Genomic DNA, 19,641 nt, shown 5'->3' with positions numbered 1-19,641 from the left:
GAGCTTCTGAATCAGAATCTTCAGGGCAGAGTCCTGGACACTTAGTTTTAATAAGTACCTCATGTGGCTGTTAAGTTAAGGTACCAGGCAGGGAGCGTCTTGACCATGGAAAACAACTAAACCAAAGCCATAAAAATGAGAACAATAACAACAACAGCAACAAAAGATTTATGGAGAAGAGCATGAACAATGCTAAAGTATCACCTATTCATTCAATAAATATTTTTGTGTTATATATTAGGTGTATTATTTTGTGCTGTATATTGATAAAATATTATGTGTCGTATATTGATATAGGTCAGTGGCTCTCAAGTGGGTTAAATTTACCTTTTAGAAGACATTTATCAATGTCTAGAGACATTTTTTGTTTTTACATCTTGGGGATTGCTATTGCTATCTAACGGGTAGACTCCATGGATGCTGCTAAGCATTCTACAATGCACAGGACAGCACCGCTTCCCTCCAGAAATTAAAAATGTGCTCCAAAATATCAATGGTGCTAAGTTGAGAAACTCTATTCTAGATATTAGTGACAAAGAAGACAAATAAGATTCATGTCCTAACAAAATGTCTATTTTTATAATTGGAACATGTTTGGCAATACGAAGGCAATAACAGGAAGAGAGAACATTTATAAAAATTTTGCCCCAGTGGAAATTGGCCTATGATTGAGTCTGATGAATAGAGAAGACTGGATGGAAGGAGCCTGCAGGGTCTGGTAGAAGATGGACCAACCAAAAGGAAGATAAGGGAAAACATGGAATTGGGGAAACATTCGCTTTTAGACTTGTTGAGTTTGAGACTGTGTCAAGATTTTTAAAAAGAAATGTCTGTTAGACTATAGCACAAGTGAGAAAAAAGAAATATTAATCTGGGATCCAGGAGCAACAAGGTGATAGTTTTATGCAATCAAACAGATGAATCTTCATGGGAGGACATTTATAGAAAAGATAACAGAGGTTCAAAGACTGTGCCTTGGAGAATGTCAGTAATTAATAACAACCACTTATGCATCTTTATACAAGGTATAGTCTTGCCATTCATTTTCTTTGATCCTCATAAGGGCTGGGTGACATAGATATCTAGGTATCTATTTTATGACTATGGGAATCAGTTATAAATCATCTTACAACAGAGTACCAGAGATGAGATTAAAACTTAGCTTTCCTACCTATGCATTCAGAATTCTTAATAGCATGTGTACCAGAAGTCAAGAGGAAGGAGATCAGCCAGGCATTCTTAAGGTCTGCATTAATTCTATTCAGGCTCAGGTGATATATAAGATAAATTCATGCCCAAAGCATGTGAAAAATGCTGCCTCCATTATCTCACAAAAGGCTGTTTCAGGAAAGGTTTTTACTTTTGGAGAGCAGAAAAATTAATTGAGTTCACTAAATCTGCTGGAATCTTGGTTGTATCAGTCAGTATGTTGGTTGGTGTCATAGTCTGAATGTTTATACACTCTCAGGATTCATATACTGAAAACTAACTTCCAAGATCATGGTAAAAGAGGTGAATTCTTTAGGAGGTGATTAGGTTATCTCCACTCTTCCCTTATGAATGGGATTAGTGGTCTTGTAAAAGAGGCCAAGGGGAGCTTGTTTGCCTCTTCAACCATGTGAGGACACACCTAGAGGATGCCATCTATAAGGAATAGGCCGTTAGCAGACACAGAATCTACTAATGCCTTGATCTTGGGCTTCCCAGCCTTCACAACTGTGAGAAATAAATTTCTGTTGTTTATAAGTCACCCAGTTTAGGGTATTTTGTTGTAGCCATCTAAGCAGACTCAGGCAGTTGCTCATGACAGAAAAGTAAAAAGAAAAACTCATAGAAACAAAGAGAAATTTATTTATGGAATCACGTAAATAAATCATGGCCATGGCAAGAAAGGAGATGGACAGTGAAACTGGAAATACTGTCAAGATCTCTCCTTTCTGCTTCTTCCTTCCTTTTTTTCTTCCTTATCTTTGGGAGTGGTAACACCATGTCTGGCATATTCTATATTTGCATTCTCACAGCTTTGAAAATAGAGAGAAAGATGCTTTCTCCCTCCCTGTGCTGGCTGAAGAGGTGGCTGTGGCATACATGTTTGGATTGTAAATTGAGCTCTACACAGGGTGGTTATTTTCTTGGAGACTTTTAAGCTACCATTTCAGTAGGTGCTGCCAGGTGGAGGGTAGATGATGTGAAGGGCACAGACCTGGCTTTCCTCAGCCATGATTAGCATCTGCACAAGCATTTAACTACATAAAAGCAGGATAACGATGCTCTCTGTTTAGAAGTGGATAGCTTATTTTATCCCCCCTTCCTCTTCTCACAAATGCATATTTTTGAGCATAATTTTACTGTCTTACTCTCCAGTATTTTAAAATTATTAACTTAAACTACGGCATTATTTCATTTTAATTGTAAACAAGTTTTTCAGCCTTTTCCTTCTCTATATGTTGTTAAAATGATAAGATAAGGGCAAGCCAAAAAGCCCGTCTGGTGATCTGTTTGAATGCATCATGTTGTTCAGGGTGAGCAGTTGGCTGCTGTGCAACACTCAGGCTGCAGCTTTTGGCCTGGCAATGTAGTTTCAGTTTAATCAGAGGCCAGAGCTATAAAATCATACTGCTCAGAATGATATATACCCAATGGAATAGCTGTGCCACAGCAGCAACCTGCATTTCCACCTCAAGTACTTGGCTAGAAGCAAATTAGTCATCATCTTTATGTTAAAAATTGTTAATGAGCAGAAAAAAGGTCACTGCAAATGCTTCCTTAAGTGACAATGATTTGATATTATAACAGTGATATTTTGTTGGCTTGCTTATTTTGAATGAAAGCACCATAGGTATTTTTATTTTTAAAAATGTATCTCATATTATGTCACATTGTGTTATTATTCTAGAGTGAAAAGTGTATATGCTTTAGCATCAGACAGCCTTAGATTCAAATTTTGGTTTGTTCTTATTCAACAAATATATGCTTAGTGTCTGTCTTAGCCTATTAAAGCCGTTACAACAAAATATCCTTGACTGGGCAATTTATAAATAACAAAATTTATTTTTCACAGTTCTGGAGCCTAGAAAGTCCAAGATCACAGCCCAGCAGACTGCTGGCCTGATGAGGGCCTTTTCCTCATAGCCAGGATCTTTTTTCTGTATTCTCATATGGCGAAATTAAAAACCCAGCTCCCTCTGGCCTCTTTTATAAAGGCACTAATCTCATTCATGATTATTCTGTCCTCATGACCTAAGCATCTCTCAAAAGCCCCATCTCTTAATACTATTACATTCAGGATTAAATTTCAACATATGAATTTTGGGGGGTCACAGTCATTTAGACGAAAGCAATGTCTATGATCATGTTTCAGATATTAAGTCTAGAGGATGCAACTTATATAATATAACCTTTTCGGTCTCAGGAAGTTCATAATGGTGCAGTTAGTGCTGGGGGTGCAGAAGATAGGCAGCACACATCCCACTGAATAGAGAGTTGGGAAAGGCTCCCTAGACATAGTGCTGCTTGCCCTGGTTTGGGTAGGTTTCATGAATTTAAGATATAGGAAGCATTTGCAAGTAGAGATATAATGTAGATAGCTGGACTTCAAGTGTGGGTTGTAGGAAAGAAGTCTGAGCTGAGGATGTACATTTGGGGATTTCAATAGCCTTCAGGTTAGCTGTTGAAATTTTGGATGAGGTCATCAGAGAGAAGGAGGTGGTCAGTGGACAAAGCTGAAAGCCTCTGGGAACCAGAAGACTTAGGGGAAAGAGTCACCCTAGCTGAACACAGAGGAGTGACCAGACATGTGAGAGAAAAACTTAGGGACAAGGGATATTGTATTTGCCAATGGAAAAGAGTCCCAGGATTTTATAACCTTAAGCAAGTTAGCAATCTCCCTGTGACTCATTTTCCTTTTCAGTGAAAAAGGAATAGTAATACCTGTTGCATAGTGTGTTGTGAAGATTATAGCAATACATTCAACTGACATAATGCTTGGAATATAGACTTCATTCAATGAATGATTTTTCCAATGTTAATCAGGTTACTGATAAAACTGTACATGATAAAATCTGCCACTTAATGAGACTTATTATTTTGTTCAATAATTCAGTTAGATTCCCTTTCTAATGGCCAAATCTCCAAAATCAAATAATTAGCTCTAGTGAAGAGCTCTGGTGACAAATCAAGCAAAGTCTGCCTACATTTCCAGAAACAATTCCCAATGTTTCCAGAAATAATTTTGTTTTCTTCCTTCTGATAATGATACAGCAATCAATCTTGTTTTAAAAATCTGCGTTTATTTTTAATTGGAATAGACAATCAATAATAAATGTTAAACTTCCTTTACAAAACTACATCAGTCATGCCAAACAGTACAGTATATATAGTGAAAAAAGAGCACTTTTATAATCTTAATCATTATTCCACACATCTCCTTGTGTATGCTTTATATGCCTCACAATTTAGGTGCTTTAATTATAGCAACCTGTTTTGGGGAAATTGCAGAAGAGATGGGAAGGCAACATTTTCTTGCATTTGAAACCTTGTGGTTATTTGTTTTCTTTGAAGCTGAGCTGGAAAATTATCTAGATTCCTTTGGGGTACATATAGACAAATTCAACCTGCAGCTTTATGCAAAAATTTAAAACATTTTTATTTGTGTCTTCCTTTTCATGTAATGCAAAGTACCTCCCTCACTTGGTCATGCTTATTGCTTGCTTTTCACAGCAATTTCTAGGCCCCCCCTTTTTTTTAACAACTGGAGGAATATTGCAAGATAAAAGATGGAAAACATAAAGAACAGGCAAATCACCTCCATCTCTTTAATGCATTTGTTTCTTCTTTATGCCCTTTCCATTTCTTCAGTAGCAACCTGCAGAAAAGTCCTGCGCACAAGTGATAGTATCAAGGGTCTTGGAAGAACAATGTGTTTCATGGTTACCTTATCAGAATTACCATCAGATTGAGTTTCTACAGCAAGTTGGTAAGCACGAGGAAGATGTCGTCCAATAAGCCCTTTAGTCCTTTGCCTATAATTTGGTACCTACAATCTATCTGTCTGTGATAGACTGCTGAATAATACTCCTTGCCTCCACTCAGCCAAAAGGTGTCCATCTCCTAATCCCTAGAACCCATTAATTTACAGTAAAAGGGACTTTGTAGGTTTAATGAAGTTAGGGGTCTTGAGATAGGGATGTTATCCTGGATTACTGGATGGGCTCAGTGTGACCAAAAGGGTATTTGTAAAAAGGAGGCAGGAAGGTCAGAATCAGAGATGGAGGAAGGGACCATGAGCCACAGAATGCGGGGAACCTCTAGAAGCTGGCAAAGGCAAGACAAGGAATTTCTCCCCTGAGCCTTCAAAAGGAGTGTGATTCTACTGACATCTTGATTTCTGCCCATTGAAACCCATCTAAGACTTCTGAACACTGAAATTGTAAGATAAATTTTTTTGCTGTTTTAAGCCACTAACTTCGTGGTAATTTGTTTATAGCAGCAATAGGAAATCAATACACTATTTATTTGAAATCTCTATGTATTTAAGAAACTTTAAAATTCATAAATCCTTTATTAGCACCTCTGATTTCTTATTGTTTATCAAATGAGTTGAGATATAGATAGAGTCAGAACATGGCTAATGAGGTCATGTAAATATTTGAGTTCTGTAATTTACTTGAATCAAATACTAGCTCTGTCACTTGCTAGTCGCCCAACGTTAGTCCTGTCACATAGTTCTCTATGCCTCAGGTTTTCCATTTGTAAAGCTAAGATAATAAGAGTACCTACCTTACTCACAGAGTTAAAGGACTCCCTACTTAAAAAAATATTAGCTTCCTGCACCAACCAAGCTTCCCATAAATGGCTCTTAGCTGTTACTTCCCTGGAGTTCAGTGTATTTAGGTGACATTGGGACCATGATCATTAGTAGAGTCAGAGAGACATAAGAGTCTGGAAGTCTGAGGAGAAAATATAAGTAAGGGATTTGCCTGAGGCTGCATCCAATTTTCTGAAATTCAGAATTTTCGCTGGCTTTCTTGCCCTCAGTTCTCAGTCTATTCTGGGAATTCTACAGGGATTGAAATCACTTCTCTTCATCATACTGACATTTGTGAAAGAATCAGGCTGAGATAAAGTACAGGTATTTCAACCCCTAAAGTAGATTCTTACAGCTTCCAAATGCACTAAAAGCGATTGGCTGCATTTAGCTGATTATGCAGGCATTTTTCTTGATGTAGAAAATGGAGAAAAATTATAGAAATTATAGTATTATGGATATAATACACAAAATACAGTGGAAGGTAAAGGGCACCTTTCTCTTTAAGAAGGAGCACTGGTTCTTGTAACAAAGATGAAGGGTGTTATGGTTAATGTAGGTCTCTCTAGCCACTTCATACTCTGATGCCATTGTTCAATATTTTAGTCCCTTTTCTTCTGGTTTTGCAACTTGAATATTTCTAGATATGAGAGAAAAAATATTTAAAAAATTTTCCATTTGCAAGATGTTCCTGACTTACTTGTTGCCTGCCTGGCTTTTAACTGTTGTAAGCCCATAATTTTGAGACGGGAGGCTCCTGAATATGGTGATTTTGGTGTTCATCTTCGTATCTGTTTTATCTATGGAGATTAGCAAATATAAAATGTCAATACATAATGTTTGTGACAATATGTGTAGAAGCCAAAATACTCATATTGGAAGAGAGACATTTTTGTTTAGTAGGAATGTGGCTACCAGGACAGATTTCTGAATGAGATTCTAATCTCTCTTTCTTCCAGCTGTAACACCTCAGGTAATAGTGATAGATGGCATGCTTGTGAAGATTTATAATTAGCAATGTATCTTCATGTGCATTTTACACATAATCCTACAACTCTCTTCTGGGCTAGATTATAGCTATATTAGAGAACAGAAAACCTAGTCCTCGAAAAGTAAATGGACCTCCTTAAATTCATACCACTGCTATATTAGTCTGGATTCTCCAGAGAAACAGAACAAATACAATGGCTATATTTGCATAATATCTATATCTATATTTATATCTATATTTGTCTCCTTTTATGTATTCAGATATCTATATCTAGGAAAAGATTTATTATATGGTATGGGCTCATGGGATTAAGGAGGCTAAGAATTCCTACAACCTGTAGTCTTCAAGCTGAAGAGTCAGGAAAGTCAGTGATGTAGTTTGAAGACCTGGCATCCAGAGAATTGATGGTGTAGATTTAAGTTTGAGTCTGAAAACATAAGATTCAGAAGTACCAAGGTCAGGAGAAGATTGATGTCTTAGCTCAAGCAGCCAGGTAGAGAGAGAGCAAATCCAACCCTCCTTTGCCTTTTTGTTCTATTCGGTTCTTCAACAGGGAGTATGATGACCACCTGCATCAGAGAGGGCCATCTGCTTTTAAACGTTCATTGCAACGCAAACGCTCATCTCTTCCAGAAACACCCTCACAGACATACCCAGAGATAATGTTTAATCAAATATCTGAGCACCCCCTAATCCAATCAAATTGACACATAACATTAACCATCACAGCTACTAACTGTCAAAGCAATGGCTTGAGATTGCTTTACTCTACACTGCAACATGTTGATTCCTAAAGCAAATTCTCATTCAAATAATTAAACTGAGTGAGTCTCAGTTTCCTCTAATATACATTGCTAAAGAGGCAGATCCCAGTCACTGTAATGCTGCAGTGAACATGTGTGCAAGTATCTTTATGACAGAATGATTTGTATTCCTTTAGGTATATACTCAGTAATGAAATTTCTGCATCAAATGGTACTTCTGCTTCTAGATCTTTGAGGAATCACCAAACTGTCTTCCATAATGGTTGACCTAATTTGCATTCCCTCCAACAGTGTAAAAGCATTCCTTTTTCTCCACATCCTCACTGGCATCTGTTGTTTCTTGACTTTTTAATAATCACCGTTCTGACTGGTGTAAGATGATGTCTCATTGTGGTTTTGATATGCATTTTCCTAATAATCAGCAATTTTTTTTGGTGTGAAATATTTATTAGGTTCATTGACTTTTCACTTAATGTCTAGGCTCATTCAGTAATTGATCAGGACAAATGGATAATTCCTGAGGAAATAACTGAAATTCACTTATTTGAATGTTCTGAGAGCACTGAGGAAATAGAAAACACTCTCTGAAGAAACCTTTGCATGCAAAGATTATGCATTTCTGTTATGCCACAAAGTGGGCAACTGAACTTGGAGAGATTTTTATGACATCTGCTATATGCTGATACATGCTTGACTCTTGTTTTTCACTCTCAGAATAGATAGCACATCTCAAACAAATGTGAAGAGCAGAGTCGCCTCATTTTGAGAGAAGGGAGCAGGGCTTTATTACCCTGATATCAGTTAGTTGCTGGTTAAAAACTTTGTGCTCCTACCACTCTTCAAGCTGAGTAGGCTCCACTGAGTGAGGCCAGTTCTCCAAAGAAGAAGGGAGCTGAGAGCCATTAACAAACAACACTCAAACCAACTGGGGGATTGAGGCACCGATCTAGTGAAGGGGCCTGCATGGAGCACCAACAAAGCTGACTGTACCATCCTGAAACCCTTTCCATTCACTTGACCACCCCATACTTCACTGACATTACTTTGGTCCAAATCACCTTCTCCCACCTTAACTACTGTGGACTCTTTTGTTGTTATACTTCTTCCTCCCACAAGAAATAAGAAATAAAAGAATTAAGGTTGCTTTCTGAGATATAACATATAAGACGAAGACAAGACAAATTAGAAAATAAAAGTGCAAAATCATACTTACAGGAGCAGAATGGCTTGCCTCAACAAACCTAGACTGATGAGGCTGAGTGGAACAGTAAACCCAAAGAAAGAACATTCCAAAGGAGTAGTTGGTCAGCTAAGGAAGCTACAAAAAGGAGAATCACAGAGGGAAGCACTGAGAGAGGCCTCAGAACTCTCAGTCACTGAATACTAATAATTCATATCCCTTTGACAAGACAAAAATTCAGACCTCATTTGACTTGCTGCTTTTCAAGTCATTGACTCAAATCACTTTCTCCTTTGTTCTGATTCTATGCTCACCAAGAATATGGAAAGCATAGAGAATCTGAGTGGTCCTATGTCAATGACATGTTCCTTTCATTGTAAATAATAAATAGGCATTCTAGTCTTACACATCAATATATTGATTCAAAAAGCCAGCCAGTGGTGAATTTCCCAGCTAGCATGTCTGAGGGCCAAGACTCTGAACTGTAGCAAATTTATCAGTTGTATGGAAATTATATTTCCCCCCACCAAAAACAATGGCCACAGCAAGTTCTTTGGTTCCACATTGTCTTCAGAAGCCATTCCTCTATCAAGAAGTGGGAGTCTATTTCCTCTCTCATTGAATCTGTGTGGGCTTTTGTGACTGCTTTCATGAATAGAGTACAGCAAAAGTGATTCTAAGTGAAGGCTATAAAGCAGTAAGTCTTCCACCTGACCCTTGCTCTTTTAGGATGTTCACCCTTTGAATCTGCCACCATGTTACAGGGAAGTACAGGACAAGGCTACGAGTAGGTGTTCTGGAAGACAGCCTCAGCTACAATGCTAGTCACCAGCCAACATCAACTGCCAGCCATGTGAGTCAAAGAGTCTTCAGATGATTACAGCCCCAGGCTTCTAACTCCCCAGCTGGTGGGAAGTGTAGAACAGATGGGCTGCCCTCACCTACCCATTACCAAATTGCAGATTCATGAGAAAAATAAATGCTGTTGATTTTTTTTAAGAAAAGAGCAATTTACCTCAATAAGAGATTGTTTTTTTGATCATTATATAATTACGAGGTTAAACTTTGCCATTTGATCTTGTGAGGTTGATGGCATCTGTGGATTTGGGCTTTTTTCTTTATAGCAATAATGGTGATGGTGCTGATATGTGTCAATAACATTTTAAAATAATAATAATAGTATTAATAAAAATATACCATTTACCTAGAGTATATGATGCTGAGCATTTCTATGCATTTAATCATTTAAACCTCAGAAATCCCTATGAAGTAGGCACTAGTGTCTAAAGATAAGAAAACTAAGACAGACTGGTCAAGAAACTTTCCTGGATTATCTGGTTGCTAAGGGGGAAATTCAAACCAAGTTCTGATTAAATGTATGGAAAAGAGGTCAGAAAATATTTATTGAGTATCTATATGTACTAGGTTATATTCTGGGTTCTTATTTCTAATGAATAAAACTAAGTCCTTGCTTCAGTGAGTTTATATCTTAATGTGTGTGGATAGACAGTGAACCACTTAACATGCACTATATAAAATCCAGCAGTACTAGGAAAGAACTGGGTAAGAGGATAGAGGGACTAATTCCCACAGAACGAGGAGGGGAGGCCTGTCTGAGGAGTGACATTTAACCCGAGATTAGAAGAAAGTGTAGGGATGAGCAATGGGATTTCCAGGACTGTCCCTGTCGCAATCTCTTCATGATACTACTGTTATAGAACAGGGCAGTCCTTTAGTCATTTGTATTTAAGAGCGTTATACAACATCTTCTTGAGGAAAGGATAAGGACTTAGAGGCAGACTCAGGTTCAAATTCTGGTTTTGCTTCCTTTCCCCCCTGAGCTATTTGAGCACCTTAAGTTTCTTTCCACATCATAGTTTCCATGTCTTTAAAACCTGGACCATAATCTTTACCACTACTATAAATGAAAAATGCATATTAGAATTCCTTTTGCAGTCTCTAGGACTGCATATAAATATGCAGCAGTCATGTGATAAATAATTATTTTTTATAATTTGTGTCTTATAGAGGGACATAGAGAACTTCCCCGTGGGGTTCTGTGGTCCAAATGTGGGGATAGGAATTTAATGTAGAAAATCACCACTCACCTTCAGAACTGAATAGGGAGTATGGTTAGAATGGAAACAGATTAAGAAATAAGCTAAGAGAGAAGCCTGGTGTGGATAAAGCCTGATGTGAACAAAGTGGATTTACAAATCTTATTTAGTGCAAGAATAAAAATTCAAGAGGTGATTTTAGGGCAAGGTGGGCAGAGATTTATTTACTCATATTTATTTAGTATTAAGATGCATCTCATAATGCACATTTAACTATAGAGGTTTACAGAATATGGAGTGGAAGAAAGAGCGGTATATCTAAAACTTCCTGCCCTTTACAAGGCCCACAGCCCTGCTTCCAGCCACATGTGCCTGCTATTTAAAATTGCTGTTCCTGGAGCCAGGTTGGCCCACTGCCTGATAATCAAGAAATCTGGGTCTAGTCCCAGTTTGCCTACTGACATGCTGTACTGCTTTGAGCTGATCACTTTGCCTCTTTGCCCTTATGTATAGAAAAAAATATCTATCCCTTGCTTATCTCAAAAGGACTCATTTTAGATTGAAAAAAAATATTTAACATGCTCCCTGTGTGATGTAAACAACTGATACATGTGGGATCATAATTTAGTAAAGAGGCAAACCTCTTTAATTCACAAACATTATCTCACTGGCAATGAATTAGGTCCATAGCAATTTGTGGTTTAGTAACAACTTTATCTTGAAGAGCTTGTAGCAAAACAACGTGTGGTTCAGTGTTTCATCGTGGTTTGGTGGAAAGCACATGGACTTTGGAAGGGCGCACACCTGAGTTCCAATTTTCTAATTTTGTTGAATGTTAACTCTGTCTCCTTGTCGAGGATATGAGGATACTTACTCTTTCTGAGCCTAGGTTTCTAGAGAGGTAAATACAGCAACACTGTGTAAGTTATTGTAAGGAATTGATGAATGTGAAGTTGTTAGCTTTATGTCTGCCACTGATATTCAAATATGTTACTTTTTATTTATTTTAAAAAATTGCTTACGACCTGAATTCTTGCCACTGTCTGGAGGCCTCTAAGTTCTCCGTGATTTGGGGACTCACTGGGGCAAGGTTAGGAGGCCCATTTTAGGATGCCTTTCTAAATCAGTGCGAGGCTAGAGCTGCAGTCTCAGCTTGAAATAACCCACTGGATTTGCTTCTGCCTGAGGAGCTGAGCCTGCTGATCTTTTGTGGGGGATGGGTGGATAATATTTCTTGGCCTGAATTCCAGGGTTAGTTCCAGTGGGTGTGGGGGCTCTCCCAAGGTGAGAGGGTGACTAAGGTACTCATTGTTGCACTGTGGCTACTGCAGGGTGAGGTGCCGGCTGAGGATATAGGTTAGCTATTTGGTAACCCCTTAGTCTGATTTGCAGCAATTTCCGTTTCTTTCCAACACATCTGCGTGTGCTGCAAGTTGTTGTAAGACTTCCAGGCATCCCTAAGATTCATCTTTTTAATAAACAGAAAGGAAAAATGGCCTATGTTTATTACCATCTAGGCTGGCTCTCTCAGAACCAGGAGGCTGCAGACTCCAGAGGCTTCTCAGTGCTGTCTCAGATGCTTCCATCCTTCATACACTATTCCCATGGTAACCCTCAGGAAGGGAGAAGAGGGACAGCCATTAGAGGCTATTTTTAGACTCCTGGCCAGATGCTTTGACAAATCTACTGAGGGAAAGAAAATGTAGCAAATGTAGAAAAGGAGGATTTTTTCTTTTTTGCCAAAGACAATTTCATTTAAAATTCATATTAAACTGGAAAAGACCTTGAGAAATCATCCAACTTATCACACTACCTCTAGAAAGACCTACTTCCACATCATACAAAAAATTGTACAATAAAAACTTTTTTTGGAACATTTTACTGAGTAGTGTATTTTAATTTAAAAACCATACTTTCTACCCTGAATTTACCTCATATTCAGTCTCAGTCTCCTGAGCAAGGGAACTGGTAATGATACTGAGTATAATTGCTCAAAATGTGGACTACACAACTGTGGGAGAACTATTGGTTTGGGATATGCTATTAATGGCCCTGCCTAAGTTTGTGCAGTGTGCATCTTGTGCAACTGCACCCAGTGGTCCTTCTTTACTTATCATTTTGAAATGCAAACCAGATTTAGCACAACTCCTATCCTTCTTAAAACCTTTTAGGGATTTCTCATTGCTGCATGGTAAAAGACCCAAGATCATTAAAATACAACATGGCTATCAAATACAACATGGTGTCAACCTTTCATATCAATCTAGAATCACTTAATACCATTCTATTTTTCCCTTCTTGTATATCAAGATGCAACCTCTGAAGAATGTCAAACACGTTATCTTCCTCCCATCTTAAGAGTTTTGTGCTTGCTTGTAATACTTTCCTCACACTCTTTACCTAATTTCTTTGTTAACTTCTATTCTTCCAACTTAACCTCAAATATCAGAAAATATTGTCTTGATCTCGAAGACAAGAAAACACCCAGGCACTACGCTTTCCTACCTATGTCTGCATTTCATTGATAGTACCTAGCAGCTTGTAATTGTATATTTATGTTGCACTTTGGCTTCCTATTACTTTTAACTACGAACTCCATGTTGATATGGAATTGTACTGTTTGCTTAGCATTATATACCTAGTGCTTAGTACTGTGTTTGGCAAACAAATTATTCTAATGACTGAATGAATGACTAGCTGTTATTTTGTACTTTAATATTGCTATCTTTCTTTAGGTTTGGAAAATGCTCTGTTATTATATCTTTGAGTAAACTTTCTACGCCTATCTCTCTCTCTACCTTCTCTTTAAAGCCAATAACTCTTAGATTTACCTCTTTGAGGCTATCTTATCGATCCTATAGGTGTACTTCATTATTTTTTATTATTTTCTTTTGACTTCTCTGACTATGTGGTTTCAAATAGCCTGTCTTCAAGCTCACTAATTCTTTATTCTTCTTGATCAATTATGCTGAGAGACCCTGATACATTCTTCAGTTTATCAATTGAATTGTTCAGCTTCAGAATTTCTGCTTGATTCTTTTAAATTATTTTAATCTCTTGGTTAAATTTATCTGATAGAATTCTGAATTCCTTCTCTGTGTTATCTTGGATTTCACTGAACTTCCTCAAAACAGCTATTTTGAATACTTTGTCTGACAGGTCACTCTGTAATTTGTCACTGGTACCTTATTTAATTTATTTATCGATATCATGTTTTCCTGGATGCTTTTAATGCTTATCGATGTTTGTCAATATGTGAGCATTGAAGAGTTAGGTATTTATTCCAGTCTTTGCAGCATGGGCTTGTTTGTACCCATCCATCTTGAGAAGGCTTTCCAAATATTCAAAGGGAATTGAGTGCTGTGATATATATCTTTGGTCACTGTAGCCATATATGTGTTAGATAGCATACCAATGCCAGGAATGCTGTGACTCTTACACACTTTGGTCCTTAACCCTTGCTATGTGTCTCTTGGATGAATTCTTTCTTCAAAGTTATACAAGAACCGAGGACTCCTGCCGTTCCTGGTAACAGAAATAAACTCAACTATATAAGGTAAACTAATTTTCAACAAAGGCACTAAGAAGATGCAATGGGGAAGTGATAGTCTCTTCAATAAATGTTTTTGGGAAAACTGAGTATCTACATGCAAAAGAATGAAGTTGGACTCTTATCCTATACCACATATGCAAAATGGATTGAAGATCTTAGCATATGACTCCAAACTGTAAGACTCCTAGAAAACATAGGGGAAAGTCTCCTTGATATTACTGTTGGCAAGGAATTTTTTAGTTTTTGGATATTTTCTTCAAAACGCAGGTAATGCAAGGAAAAATAAACAAGTGGGACTGCACAAAACTAAAATGCTTCTGTACAGCAAGGAAAATAATTAACAAAATGAAAATGCAGTTAATTGATTGGGAGAAAATATTTGTGAGCCATATATGGATAAGTGGTTAATATCCCAAGTATATAGGAACACAAATAACTAACTCAATAGCAAAAAACAAATAGTCCAATACAAAAAAAAAGGGCAAATGACCAGAATAGACATCTCTGAAGAAGACATACAAATAGTCAAGAGATATGTAAAAAAGTGCTCAACATTAATAACATCAAAACCAAAATGGAAATGCAAATCAAAATGACAATGAGATATCACCTTACACTTCTTCGCATGGCTACTATTAAAAAGACAAGAAACAGAAAGTGTTGCACATGTGTGAAGAAAAGGGTACAATCTACTTCCCACCAGCAGATTGTTGTAGCCATTATGAATATTATGAATATTCTTAAAGAAATCTAAAATAGAGACTCACGCCTGTAATTCCAGCACTTTGGGAGGCCAAGGTGGTTGGATCACAAGGTCAGGAGTTCAAGACCAGCCTGGCCAAGATGATGAAACCCTGCCTCTACTAAAAATACAAAAAAAAAAAGAAAAAATTAGCTGGGCATGGGGTTGGGCACCTGTAATCCCAGCTACTTGGGAGGCTGAGGCAGGAGAATTGCTTGACTCAGGAGGCAGAAGTTACAGTGAGTGAAGATTGTGCCACTGCACTCTAGCCTGGGAGACAGAACAAGACTCCGTCTCAAAAAAAAAAAAAGAAAGAAAGAAAAAAATGAAAAATAGAACTATCATATTACCCAGCAATCCTCATTCTGGGTATGTAATCAAAGGAAATGAAATTACAAACTCTTAAAGTTATCTGCATTCTCATTATGTTATGTTTTTTTGCGTCATTATTTACAATTGCCAAGATATAGATACAACCTAAGTATCCTTAAGGATAAATGAATAAAGAAACTGCAATATATATAAACAATGAATATAATTTAGTCTTAAAAATGAAATGAATATTGCTATTTGTGATAACATAGATGAACCTAGAGAATATTATGCTAAGTGAAATAAGCCAGGCAGAGAAAGAAAAATACTCCATGATCTCACTTATACATGAAATCTGAAAACAAATCAACAAACATACAAACAAACAAAGCAATCTCAAATACATAGAAACAGTTGAATGGTGACTGTTAGTAGTTGGGAGTAGAGGAGAAGGGGGATATAATAGGGAGATGTTCTATGTTGACTGCAGTAATTATTTAACTCTGTATATCAAAACATCATATGATACACCTCAAGTATGTACAACTTAAAAATATATAATATGTATCCAAATTCCGGGAAGCTTTTTAAAATGTAGATTCTGAGTCAGTAGATCTGGGGTGAGGCCTGTGATTCTGCATATCCAACCTGTGTCTAACTAGCCCTAGAACTTAGCTCTACATTAGAATTACCATAGGAACTTAAAAAAAAATCCCAATTCAGAGGCCCCACTCTGGTGATTCTTATTTAATTGGTATGAGCTTCGCCTAGGATTTGGGGATTTTCAAAGACTCCCCAGTTTATTCTAATATTCAACGTTCTTGGAGATCCACTGATTGCAGGCAAAGCTCATCCTCAACAACATGTTAAGGGATATCCATGTGATCTCATACATTAATGACATCCAATGTGGCCACCTGATAAAGGTAATCTTGTTAGTATTTTGAAAATGCATGTGTCTTAGAGACACAGAAAGGTGGTATACACGGTTTGTGCTATAATCAGAGAGAATCTTATATGAATTCGTTAACATGGCAGCAGGACGGTCCAATCTTAAATTTTCCAACTTTGACACATCAGGGAAAAGTATTTCATAACAAATAATTCAAAAGTAAATGTAGCTATTTGAAGCAGTGGACCATTTTGGTAGAAAACTAATGCAGTAATAGTAGTCTTTGCATCCAGAGGAACAATACGTAATTACACAGATAATATGATGAGAAAAAAAGGGAACTTCTGTGCTCTTCTGAAAGCTGCAGCATCTGCAGTGAGTTCCTGTGCCTTGCTTGCCCATATCTGTCAATATGAAGAGGAGCTATAGAACCTTGGGCACTTGATTGCTCCTTCTAAAGATCAGTGTTTCTAAATCTAAAACATAGTAAAATTTTCTTTTTGTCATCAGTTACACTGATGTTTTTTTCTACTGGCTTATTATTTTTTTTAATCTTAAAAATTCCATGATGTGAAGTGTAATAGTTTTCTCTGCTTAACTTAGAATAGTACTGTGCGGCAAGTCTTACACTAGCTTAGTTCACATTTTCTCTTAATGTTCTCAGCAAACTGGTTAGGTAGGTATTGTTATCATATTCTCATCACAGATGAGAACATTGAGACAATAGTTCATTAGCTTCCCAAAGATACACAGGTGGCCAGTGGCAGAGCTCAGATATATCTGATTTTCAAGCTTATGCTCTATTTTTTTTTAAATATATACATTTTTATTTTTATTTTAAGTTCTGGGGTACATGTGAAGGATGTGCAAGTTTGTTACATAGGTAAACATGTGCCATGGTTGTTTGCTGTACCTATCCAACCATCACCTAGGTATTAAGCCCAGCATGCATTAGCTATTTTTCCTAATGCTCTTGCTCTCCCTACTTCGCCCTCTGACAGGCCCCAGTGTGTGTTGTTCCCTTCCTTGTATCCACATCCTCTCATTGTTCACTTCCCACTTATAAGTGAGAAGATGCGGTGTTTGGTTTTCTGTTCTCGTGTTAGTTTGCTGAGGATATTGGGTTTCAGTTCCATTCATGTTCCTGAAAAGAACATCATCTCACTCATTTTCATGGCTGCATAGTATTCCATGGTGCACATGTACCACATTTTCTTTATCTAGTCTATCATTCATGGGTATTTGGGTTGATTCCATGTCTTTTCTATTGTCAATAGTGCTGCTATGCTCTCTTTATTTTAGTTGTAATAAATTGGCAGTATGTGCCAAATCCTGTCTTCAGAAATATTGGTCCGCATGGTCTTTAAATGCATTTTTAGTTAGCTGTCACTATTTATAAATTGGAAAATTTTCTATAAAAATCCAGATTTTAAGTTTCTACATAAAATAATTATGTGTAACCACAATGAAGTCACATGCATGTAAAACAACAATTGCCTAAGTTGTGTAATTTAACATTTCTCTATTTAGATGCACTCTTAGCCTTTCCCTAGTACTTCTTTTATTCCTGACCTGCTTCAGCATTTATGGTATCAATTTAATCCCTCCAGGCCTCTGGGTTTTCAACTTGACTCTACACTCTATTGAGAAAATAAATGATTCTTGCATTTTTTATAAATTTTATCATCAGAAAAATTCTCTGTCCATGAGGTGGAGACCTTTGTATTGGCATCATTATGACATTGGACCTTTTGGAGTGTTACCTGTCCATCTGCATCTTGACAGAGTGGTCTGCCTTCTCTGCATACAAAGTAGTGGAGCTTAGTGTCTTACTGGCTTGCTTTAGCATTTAGCTGTCCAGAATGGTTTCAAAAGTTTTGACTCCATGGGGGTTTTGCAAATTGCATGGTTGTGCTTTCAAAAATTATAGCTTTATAAAGACTCATGTATCCCATGGTCTCATGGTATAGTTGTGTTCTGTTCATTTTCCTTCAACTAAGACTGTAATAAGAAAGAAGAGAAGCTTTCTTATTGATTTCAGGATCTACCTGGTACGGCTCTTCAGCACACATTAGCAGTGCTGGGCAGAGTTTCCCAGAAAAGATGTCTACTGACATCTGAGATGTAGAAAAAGATTCTCACACAGGGCAGTCTTCATCTTGTTTTTGAGTGTTGCTTGCCTCCACTCCAGTGTGTCTGATTCATTGTTTACTTTTTATGCCTGGCTTTGACCCTCCACTCACTTGGGTGTTGGTTTCTGTGCACTTGTATTCTAAAACATTTAATTTTTTATTTCTTGTGGCAGAGCTTTCTCATTACATGTGGGAGCCCTATCACTCAACAGAGCCCTTAAACATATGTTATGCTATTTAAACCTTAGAAAAATCCCATGATATAGATCTTGTTATTCGCAAGAAATTATTACCTCAAAGACTCTACAATTTGATAAATTGATAAGTAGAAGAATTTTAGCTGGCTAAATACTAGCCTTGACTATTCTGCAAAAGTTTATTTTGAGTCAGTAGATCTGGGGTGAGGCCTGTGCCTGTGCCTCACGTCAAATCTACTGACTCAAAATAAACGTATGCAGAATAATCAAGGTTAACTTTAGGTTTATAAAACTTTAAGTTTAAACCTTAGTCAAGGCATAAACTTTAGGTTTATAAAACAGATATAGTAATTGAGCAATGTTTACGAAACATGAGAAAAATATTTCAGTCATTTATTATTTTACGACATGGCATCCCATGTGATACATGATCAGTTTTAATATTAGCCATTACTTGATATGCTATTAAGAAGATTAAAAAAATTAAATTATGTAATATAAATTATATTGTTTGTTATATGTATCTCAATTACAGATGTTGTAACTTAAAAGAGAAGTCTTTGAATTGACAAATGAGTTCACTCAACTTTTATTGTATCCCTTTAATGCAATTTTTAATTGTCTTAAAATAATAAGACACAAGAAGGTAAAAGCACACATTCTTACAACTCCATGTTTTCCTTTCAGCAACCATCAACTGACCTAGAATTTGACCGTATAGTGATTTATACCACCTGCCTTCGTGTGGTCCGGACAACCTTTGAAAGATGTGAACTGGTTAGAAAGATTTTCCAAAACCATCGTGTAAAATTTGAAGAGAAAAACATAGCCCTGAATGGTGAATATGGAAAAGAATTAGATGAACGATGTCGGCGAGTTTCTGAAGCTCCTTCTCTCCCTGTTGTGTTCATTGATGGCCATTACCTTGGGGTAAGTACTCTGCCAAGGAAAGTCTTTTTCACAGAACCCAAAAAAGGATGATAGAAATCTATAACAATCTATAAATTTGCACCAT

General features: G+C 37.1%; 1 protein-coding gene across 2 annotated transcripts in view; it reads left to right on the top strand.

Annotated features, from left to right (window-relative positions):
* The window catches only part of GRXCR1 (glutaredoxin and cysteine rich domain containing 1), a 374,604-nt gene that overhangs the window by 284,800 nt on the left and 70,163 nt on the right, over positions 1-19,641 (top strand). Inside the window, exon 4 of one of the 2 annotated variants that reach the window (XR_005202862.1) lies at positions 19,314-19,431. Coding sequence is in view for 1 of the 2 variants with exons in the window: in XM_017544907.2 (XP_017400396.2) it covers positions 19,314-19,556 (243 nt within the window). In the remaining variant the exon portion in view is untranslated. Of the gene's footprint in view, positions 1-19,313; positions 19,557-19,641 lie in introns of those variants that run through there. The other variant, XM_017544907.2, reaches the window with a different exon arrangement.

This window comes from Cebus imitator, unplaced genomic scaffold (assembly GCF_001604975.1).
Source record: "Cebus imitator isolate Cc_AM_T3 unplaced genomic scaffold, Cebus_imitator-1.0 Scaffold173, whole genome shotgun sequence".
NCBI lineage: Eukaryota > Metazoa > Chordata > Mammalia > Primates > Cebidae > Cebus > Cebus imitator.
Note: the sequence above shows the minus strand (reverse complement) of the source record. Positions and strands in the feature narration are given on the sequence as shown.